We start from the raw sequence: 10,886 nt of genomic DNA, 5'->3' as shown, positions 1-10,886 counted from the left end.
GTATCAGAGCTCTAGGTTTAAATTTGTAGACTAGCCTAGACTAGTTAGGCTGCTTGAATATTAATGATCTTGGATTATGTTGTTTGCTTGTTTCTGATTATTAAAAATTTCGTATTTTTGCCTATGTATGATTTTTTTGATATAAATTGTTCTTGAGGTAGGATTGGGAACACAATACCTTGTAATAACTGTACTTAGTTAAATCTTGGATCTCCTACCACTACTCACTCCTGGTACATTTTATTACTCTTTCTCTTTAGTGTACGATAGTCGTTATGCCTCCACATTGTGATCGGGGTAGTATGGATGACGATGCATCACCGTGGGACGATGCTCAGATGGGTCGTGTCGAGCATTTCATGTCCGAGATGGTAGGAGCACTACAGCGTATCGCTTGTGCTAACGTTTCTCTAGTTCGTCAAGTTTTGGCACTAGAGACTTCTTCTTAGCATCATTTTAGAGGAAGTTTATGAGTGAGTAGTATCTGGAGGCTAGGAGATGGATACGAGGCTGAGTTTGTTCAGTTGAGCCAGTATGCTCCCGAATTGCTGTCTTGTGAATTGAACCATTATAAGAGGTTCAGGTTTGGGCTGAATCATGAGATTAAGCTTTACCTGTCTGCTCAGAATACTGAGGTCTTCGACGAGTTAGTTGACAAGGCTCCCGCGTTAGAGGAGACTTTGGGGGAGGAGCCCAAAGCTGCTTCTTTTGGAGTTGTTAAAAGGTCGACTGAGGCTGCTAGTAGTTCTGGTCGTAAGAGTAAGAGAGGTCGTTTTGGTAGATCTAGGCGACATGTTGCTAGTGGTCGCGGTTAGGATAGGCAGGTTGCGAGAGTTGAGGCTGGTCTTGTTGATCAGGGGGCTGCTACATGGTCGATATTTGAGCATTACAGTCGACGTCATTGTCGTGAGTGTTGGAGGATGATGAGTGCTTGTCTTGTCTGCGGTTTGATGATGCATCGTGTTAGTGACTGCTCGAGGAGAGCCATTATGGTTTGCGATCAGCCTGTTGCTGTTGTTATTGCTGCACCTACTCCGGCTCGAGGGAAAGGCCGTGGCAGAGGTGATGGTGCCAGAGGTGATGGTCAATGTGGTGCTGCTCGAGGTCGTGATGGTGGTCCAGCTAATTTTTATGCAGTGAGGGAGCCCTGGACTAGAGTGGCATGTAACACCCCTAACTAGTATTCGCCGCTGGAACGCGGTTATGAAGTATTACCAGAGTTTACAGTACGAACAAATAAAATTTCAAACAAACAGAGTTTACAGTCCCTTATACGAGCCCTCAAGGCCTAAAATGCATTAGAAACAAGTCAGGACTAAATCAGGAACTCAGAGAATTTTTCAGAAAAAGATGAAAATTTCCAAACTGTAAAGATCACATGGCCAAGAGACACGCCCATGTCTTACGCCGTGTGGGCATCCGAAAAAGGGACACACGGCCGTGTCCCAGCCCATGTCTGTGCCCGTGTAACTCACTAACTTAGTCACACGGCCAAGCCACACGTACGTGTGCTAGGCTGTGTACCCATTGAAGTGACCTCACATGCCCGTGTGCCAGACCGTGTGCTAGGCCATGTAACAGCTTGACTTGTAACCCTTTGACTTGCAACCCGTGTGGATGAAAAATAGGTCATTTCCAAGCCATTTTTCTCACCCATTCAAGCATGTACCTACGATCACTTTTGTACAATTAAGCAAGCCATCAAAATGCATCAACACCATACATAATCAAGCTAGCAATATATGGTTTATTTGCATTCAACCAATACTCCCAAAGGGCACCTCAATATAAACACCTAAACATTTACAATTACATATTCAAATTAGCCAAAATGTTCAACTAACTTTTGATTAAGCTTGCATCAATGACAAACTACTTATTTTACCTAACAAAACATACCAAATATACCATTCAACAATTTACACCAAAGATCACATATGTCATTTATAACAAATGTACCAAATTACCATAAAAAATTTATAATATCCATACTTAATCAATCATTCTAACTTAAACATTTTTAGCATAATAAGCTATGATATCAACTAATTTAAGGCCATTTATATACATTCCAAAAACCAAAGCTTTGTCAACATTCAAAATTCCATAATCACAACCAAGATACCATAACACAAGCCAAACCATATGGCTATTTCAACAACCAAAAGATATAGGCCAAACATTAGCCAAAAATTCCTACACATGCCATTATAACGAAAATCAAAACATCCGAAAGCACCAATAGAGCCGATGGATAGTATGATTGATCTCCGACTAGCTTCCAACCCGATCGAGCTTCTGACAATCTTAAAAACGTAAAGGAAAACAACTATGTAACCAATAAATGCTTAGTAAGCTCGTATAAACTTTAATCATGTCAATTCATTTAAAATATGAAATTTATACATATTAAGAGTAATCCAATACCGATACCGCAAGATTCATGAAGCTATATTCAACAACTCACAAGGTGAATAAATCCACAGCATCACTTATACATATCATCCCTAGCATAGTAGGATTTTAAATAACTTTAAACCCTTTCAAATTTTCTTATTTTCATTTGCATTTTATTACTTTCCATTTCATTTACTCTCATTAGCTTAAATAACGTCAATTTAATTCATCATTCCCTTTTTCATCATTCTACACTTCAGGTATGAACTTACTATTTCATTACCTTTCCACACCCGTTTTATATGCATAACACACAAGACATAAGCATATCATTCAATCATAGCCACAAGCTAGTGCATTTAAAAGTAATATAAACCTTTCAATAGAAATTACATAATATAAACCTTACCACCCTTTCATGATCATAAACATATTTCCATTTAGGCATTTACCATTTCAATGCATAACTTATAAATTTAACGTGGTATAATCCAACCACAACTTAGCCAAAGCCTAAGCACATATACACCAATCATGTTAGTCATGTAAATTCATATATGAATCAATAATCATAGATGAATGATTGTAGTAGAAAGAGCATATGTTTTCTCCCTATTTACTATTTAAATTGTTCCCATTTAGTTACCCTTAGCATACATTTTAGCATGTTCAGTTTAGTAAATTGCATTTTATAACTCAGTGAATCCTAGATTATTTCTTCTTTAATTTTTGCTATCTTTCTGCACTAATTCCGTTACATGATTTAATTCCAGATTGCATCCGAAATTGTCGCCACAGTTGACAGATATCTGTAATGTTGTTGCATGAGTTAATTCTAGATGGCATTCAAAATTGTCGCCACAGTTGACAACTGTCTGATAAGAGCCAACCATAAGTGAGCTATCCAATCTAGTGTAACTACCCTGTACAAACAAGGATAGAAGAATCCTGATAGAAGGACACCTATACCGTTGAGGAAAACATAAAAGGATAACTTGAGAAGAATGAAAGGGGAGGAATTTTTTGTGGACGACGATTCTCTTACCCTATTTGAAGCTAGCGACTATGGCAGCTTGAGCTTCCCTTGAGTGAGCCAACATGAAGACTGATGCAAACCCACTCCTGACGAGGAGATTTAAGTGTAGAACAAGGGGAAATGGATAGACTAGATCGAGTAGCCTAGGAATAGTATTCTCCGTTTGATTCTTTCTCATTTCTTAAAAATATTGTGATTACTCTATGTTTTCTACTGTATAGAAGTACAATGAATGTTTTGTTAAACGTTATCTTATTAAATCCTATTTTTGTTGTTTAATCTTGAGAGTTTGAACATTCTAAACACGGAAGTTTTATTGCAGTCACTAACACTGGAAGGTGCAGTGACAGTTTGAGCTAATAAGCTTTTCAGCAGAAGTTGAGTAAGGACTAAAGGAGTTTAGTCCACTTGTTCTTAATAGTGCCCTATTTCGATCATCGAAAGGTGAGGTTAATGTGCATGGTTAAGTCTCAAATTAAACCAAATAGTGGCATTTGGTAAGATATACATTAATTTTATTGCGTCAACAATCACCTATCTTTTATACCGTATGAGTACTTAGTATACTGTTGAAGATTCATGTTGGGGATCCCAATTTTATCTTATTGTTTTCGAGTTATTTCTTTGACAACTATACTCACAATTTACCTTGTCTCTATTTAGTTATTGCATCGACACTAATAGACAAAAGACAACCATCCTTGTGGAATCGATATTCGATAGATTCACATCTGCCTATTATACTTGCATCAACAGTGTATGCTTCCACATTATTGTTGTGACGTTTACAGTCGATCAATGAACTCAAAAATTAATCAAATTTCCATAAACATGTAACATCCATATCATGTATCAATACATCATGTAAAATCATTTCCATGTATTTCATGTAAATATCTGTAATAGTTCATATCGAACTCATATAATCTCGTAACATAAATGTGCCCATTAAACCATTAACAATATCGTTGGATACGCGGGTAGTACACATGAGATGTACTGATCTGTAATCCGTCAATTTCTATACATGTACGCTCATACGAGTTTTGAATCGGTATGCTCCTATGAGCTGTAAATGGTAAGGTCCTCCGAGCTGAATAATGGTAAGGTCCTCCGAGCTGAATAAAAGTAAGCTCATGCGAGCTGAGTATCGGTAAGCTCATACGAGCTGAAATCGGTAACCCTAATGACATGTCATTTGTATCCTACGAATTCCTAAGGTTCAAACAGGACTCGGTAATCACCGTACGTCATTGGATTTATGTCGTTTCATAACACGGTAAATTACATACTAACATATATATATTGATTTAATCCGAATATAATCACAAATTAATATTCAATTTAATCAAAATTATACAGAATATATTTCATACAAACTTACCTGGCTAAATTCCATCCGGTCTTGATCTAAATTAATAATTTCATTCAATTTAGGAAGTAAAACAATGTATTTCATGCAATTTGGTCATTTTTTATATTTTACAAAATTACCCTTAAAATTACCCAAAACATGCAAATTAACCATTTTTACCCATAATTGAGCATAGCTGAATGTTCATGGTATCCATAACAACCCATTTATGAAAAAATTTCACATTAAATCCTTGTACTTTTATTAATTTAACAATTTAGTCCCTAGTCAGTAAATTCATGAAAAATCACTTAACAAAATACTTTTAATTATCAATCAACATTCCAAATTCATCATTTAACAACAAAAATCACAATATTCATCAATGGAAACATTCAAAACCTTTAACAGTTTCAAAATCAAAGGTACAGACTAGCTGGACCTAGTTGTAACAATCTCAAAAACATAAAAATTACAAGAAAATGATAGTTTAGGGGCTTACATGCAAGGAATGAAACATGGCCAAACCTAGCTTCCATAAACATGGCTTCTTTCTTCTTTCAATTCGTGAAGAAGACACCAAAATGATGATATAACATTTTGGTTTTTATTTTATTTAATTTAATAATCAAATTACCATTTTGTCCATTTAATAAACATCAAATTTTCATGCTTTTAGATGCCCAAAACCGTCCCCTACATTATTAAATGGTCTAATTACCATTTAAGTCCCTTTTCCTTTATTCAATTAACCATTTAATCACTCAAATCAAATAGTGATCAAATTTTACATCTTTTACGATTTAGTCCTTGTTAATTAATTAACTATTGAAACATTAAAATTTTTAATGACACTTTAATACCGCCTTAATGACACTTAGTAAATATTTATAAAAATATTTATGACTCGATTTATAGAAACGAGGTCCCGATACATCATTTTCTAAAACCACTTGACCTTAGGGTCTTACCACTTGAACTTAATAAATCGCTTATAAAATAAAAAACACTATATCAGAAACCTTTTCAATCTCACAATTAACTCGTAAATATTAAATATAATATTTACAAACTTACTCAATGGATTTGGTGACCCCAAAGCCACAATTTTTGGCGCCATTAAAAAATAGGTTGTTACATGACGACTGATGTTATCGCAAGTACTTTCACACTACAGTCTTTTCCTCTGCTAGCTTTAGTTTATTCTGGTGCGACAAGGTCATTTATCTTGAGAGATGTAACTAGAGAGTTAAAGATTGTGGTAGAAACATCTAAATCGAGTGCTACGGTTAAGAGCCTTTTAAGTGATAGTGTAATGGTGGATCGGGTATATTGTCGTTGTCCCCTGATGGTTCAGGGACATGTGATTTTGGTTCATCTGCTTGAGTTGCTATTTTGAGGTTTTGACATCATTCTGGGTATGGATTGGTTGTCCGAGCATCGGCTAAGGTGGATTGCAAGGAAAAGTTGGTGACTCTGTGTGGTGCTAGTGTTTCGAAAGTTGTTGTCATTGGTGAGAAATTTGAGTTGTTGTCAAATGTGATTTCTTCACTTTTGTGCTGAGAAGTTGGTTTGGACAGGTTGCAAAGCTTATCTAGCCTATGTCCTGAATGCTGATAGTAGGGAGATAAGGTTGAATGAGATTCGAGTTGCCTGTGATTTTTCGGATGTGTTTCTTGAGGAGTTGCCTAGTTTACCACCGGATAGAGAAGTTGAGTTCGGTATTGAGCTCTATCCTAGTACTGCTCCGGTGTCTATTGCACCCTATTGCATGGCACCTAAGGAATTGAAAGAGTTGAAACTACAGTTGCAAGAGTTGTTGGATCGTGCATTCATTCGTCTCAGTGTGTCTCCATGGGGAACACCGATGTTTTATGAATAAGAAGGATGGGACTTTGAGACTGTGCATCGATTATCGCCAGCTGAATAAGTTGACAATCAAGAATAAATATCCGCTACCGAGGATTAATGATATGTTTGACCAGTTTCGGGGAGCTTCGATTTTCTTAAAGATTGATTTGAGGTCTGGGTATTATTAATTGAAGGTTAAGGATTCGGATGTGGTGAAGACTGCTTTCAAGACTTGGTATAGTCATTACGAGTTTCTTGTCATGCCATTCGGGTTGACGAATGCACCTACCGTATTTATGGACATGATGAACCAAGTATTCATTCCTACCTAGAAGGTTCGTTGTAGTTTTCATAGATGATATATTAGTGTATTCTCAATCAGAGGATAAGCACAATGAGCACTTGAGAGTGGTTCTGCAAGTTTTACAAGAAAAGCAGTTGTATGCGAAGCTGAGCAAGTGTGAGTATTGGCTTCGTAAGGTGGTTTTTCTAGGTCATGTGATTTCAGTTGAAGGTATTTGGGTTGATCCGAAGAAGGTTGATACGATTTTGGATTGGAAGTTGCCAAAGACTGTTTCCAAGGTCAGAAGTTTCTTAGGGTTAGTTGGTTATGATCGTCGCTTTGTCGAGGGGTTTTCAAGCATTACTTCTTCTTTGACGAAGTTGCTTCAGAAGAACACCACCTTTGAGTGGATTGATGAAAGGCAAAAATGTTTTGAAAAGCTGAAGTCGGTTTTGACCAAAGCGCCTGTGTTGACACAGCCGGAGTCCGATAAGGAGTATGTGGTCTATAGTGATGCTTTTTATACAGGACTGCGTTGTGTGCTTATATAGGAGGGTAGGGTAATTCCTTATGCATCAAAGTAGTTGAGGTCACATGAGTGTAACTATTTGACTTATGATTTGGAGTTAGTTATTGTAGTCTTCGCGCTCAAGATTTCTCATCACTACTTGTACAGTGAGAGGTTTGTGATATACACCGATCACAAGAGTCTTAAGTATCTACTAACTTAAAATGAGTTGAACTTGAGACAAAGGTGCTAGATCGAGTTGCTGAAAGATTATGATTGTGTGATCGAGTACCATCCAGGGAAGGGGAAAGTAGTTGCAAATGCTTTGAGTCGCAAGTCTCTGGTAGATTTGGGGGCTATGTTTGTGAGGTTGTTTGTCTCTGATGATGGGGGTCTATTGGCTAAACTTCAGGTGAGGCTAGTTCTTTCGCAACAAATTCGTGAGTGTCAGCCTTTTGATGATAGATTGGCTCATCAAATTCATCAGGTTAAGTCAGGTGTTTAGAGGGATTTCGATCTCAACTCTGATGGCGTTCTATGTTTCTGAGTTCATTTGTGCGTACCAGAGAACGAGAATCTGAGGCGTTTGACTCTTATTGAGGCTTATAGCAGTCTTTTTGCTATGCATCCCAGTGGGAATAAGATGTATTAGGATCTTCAGGTTCTGTATTGGATGTCTGGGTTGAAGAAGGATGTTGTCAACTTTGTTGCGAGATGTTTGGTTTGTCAAAAGGTAAAAGCCAAACATTAGCGTCCATCGGGTTTGCTTTAGCCTATTCAGATTTCGGAGTGTAAATAGGAGCGGATTACGATAGATTGTTTTTCGAGTTTGCCTTTAACTCCGACACATAAGCATTCAATCTGGGTGATTGTGGATAGATTTACGAAGTCTGTACATTTTCTACTGGTTCATACGACTTTTAGTCTACATCAGTTAGCTGAGCTCTACATCCGAGAGATTGTTCGTCTTCATGGAGTTCCTGTTTCAATCATATCAGACTGAGATCCACAGTTTACTTTGAGATTCTGAAAGGCGTTGCATGAGGCTTTAGGTTCAAAGATTCATTTCAGTTTAGCTTATCATCTGTAAACTAATGGTCAGTCAAAGAGGGTGATCCAGATTCTTAAGGACATGCTTCGTAGTTGTGTTATCGACTTTGGAGGTAACTGGGATCGTCATTTTCCGTCAGCCGAGTTTGCTTATAAAAATAGCTATCAGAAGAGTATTTAGATGGCACCACTTGAGGCTTTGTACGTTCGAAGGTGTAGGACTCCTTTGTGTTGGTCCAATATGGAGGAGAAGAGGAATTTGGGTCTGGAGTTGGTTTGGGAAGTTGAGGATAAGGCGAGACTTGTTTGCGAGCGGTTGAAGGCTGCTCCTGATCGACAAAAGTCCTACGCTGACCTGAGATGTCGAGACATCGAGAATCAGGTTGGTGATAAGGTATTTCTGAAGGTTTCACTATGGAAGAAAGTTCTAAGGTTGGGGCGGAAGGGTAAGATCAGTCCAAGGTTTATTGGCGCTTACGAGGTTACCGAGCAGATTGGACACGTTACTTATCATTTTTTGTTCCCACCTGAGTTAGAGCATATTCATGATATTTCCATGTTTCCATTTACGGAAGTACAGATCTGATCCTTCTCACATTGTTCATGTTGAGGAGATTGAGGTTCAATCTGATCTTTCGTACGAGGAGGAACTAGTTGTGATCTTAGATCATGAGATTAAGGTGCTACATAATAAGACAATTCTATTGATGAAAGTTTTGTGACGCAACCACAAGACGGAGGAAGCCACCTGGGAGTCGAAAGATGTGATGAAACGTCAGTATCCGTATCTATTTGATTTAGGTAAAATTCGAGGATGAAAATTCTTTTTAGAGGGGGAGAGTTGTAATATCCCTAAACCGGGTCTAAAAGTTTTGGATATATTTTTCAGGTTCCGAGTGTGAAACTAGGAATTAATAGGGTTTTTAATAATTTTTAATTTATTTTAGGAGGTTAATTTCATTTAAAATCGATTCAAAAATAAACCGGAAAAATAAAAATATTTTTGGAAATTTAATTTTAAAGTAATTAATTAATTATAGGTAAAAATAATTAATTTGGGTCAAAAATAATTTTAAAATAATTTTTATTGGGGGTTAAATTGAGTTAAATTTAAATATTAATTAAATTGGATTTAACTATAAAATAAGGGAAATTTTTGGGTATTTATTTGACAAATAAACCTTAAAATTTGGAATTTTGGAGGGAAATGATTAAATGGTAAAATAAGGGAAATATGGGAGTGGCCATTAGGCAAATTCCCTAATTTTTAAATTATTGTGGGTTGTTTCAGCTTTAAAAACAATGCATCTAGCCTACTTTTCGCACCATTTACATCATATTAGAGAGCTATAAATTTCATTTTCTTTGCATGATTTTAAAGATCTATCATCACAGAATAGATCGAAACAATTTTCTTCTCAAAATACTCTCCTTTTTCACCCGAAATTATTCTCAAAAGTAGCAAAATATATTTTGAAAATTTTCAAGATTCTTGAATCAAGATTATCAATCAAAATATTTAGAACGAATCAAAGGTAATTATCATTTCTAAAATTATTTTTATGATAATTAGAAACATTACATGATTTGAGAGTCAATTACATAATTTTTTTATCAATGTCATCTTCTTCAAAAGCTTAAGGTGCTTTAATGGTGGATCTTTAATTTTGAGAGGAAATCCACAAATCAATAGATGTTCCAACTCAAAATGGATCTATTAGAAGGTTTTTGGTTTTATTTATCAATATTAAAAATGATTTGTGAGATAATTTGAAGAAATTCGAATTTCAACATCTTCTTGAATTAATTTTCTGGATTTTTGTGAAATTGATGCTTAGTTTATGTGTAATTGGTTTAGTATTGATGTTTGGAAGTGATTAGAAGGGTCGGAGAGGTCGATTTTGTGAGGAATCGACTTTTCGACTTGATGTTACAAATTCGGTAAGGTATCTTTGTAAGTGAATTCTATTAGTATAGTAAATTAAAAATTGTGTTTAATATAGCTTTGGAAAGGTGTAATGTCTACTTTACCTCTGTTGAAGCTTCGAATCTTGAAGAGGATTGAGATAACCAAAATCGAAGCTTGAAATTGCCTAGTTGATCACTTGTTGTGGAAGAAAAAAATTTGTGTAGTGAGTGTTTTTAAGAGGGATTTGGTAAATTAACCCTCAATTATGTGTAATTAGAAGCTTAATTAATTGTTACAATTAATTAATTATTGTTGAACGGTTAATTTTTGCAAGATTGGTAGTAAATGTGCAATATATTGAATTTTTGGACATTGGACATTTATTTTGAATGGTTTTATAATAATTTTCAGGCTTGTTTGTGTAACATCCTGATTTTGGGCCTAGTCGGAACAGTGGTTTCGAGACCACAAATCCGATGAGAAAAAAATTATTTTATT

At 36.1% G+C, this 10,886-nt stretch overlaps 1 protein-coding gene across 1 annotated transcript; it reads left to right on the top strand.

The window, feature by feature from the left end:
- The first annotated feature begins 8,660 nt into the window (after positions 1 to 8,660).
- LOC128035492 (uncharacterized) lies at positions 8,661 to 9,201 on the top strand. Its single transcript, XM_052625237.1, has 2 exons — positions 8,661 to 8,941; positions 9,060 to 9,201. The coding sequence occupies exons 1-2, from the start codon at positions 8,661 to 8,663 to the stop codon at positions 9,199 to 9,201; spliced, it is 423 nt and encodes a 140-aa protein (XP_052481197.1).
- Positions 9,202 to 10,886: the final 1,685 nt, after the last annotated feature.

The sequence above is a fragment of the Gossypium raimondii genome, chromosome 12 (assembly GCF_025698545.1).
Source record: "Gossypium raimondii isolate GPD5lz chromosome 12, ASM2569854v1, whole genome shotgun sequence".
NCBI lineage: Eukaryota > Viridiplantae > Streptophyta > Magnoliopsida > Malvales > Malvaceae > Gossypium > Gossypium raimondii.
This window is presented reverse-complemented; position numbering and strand designations above follow the sequence as displayed.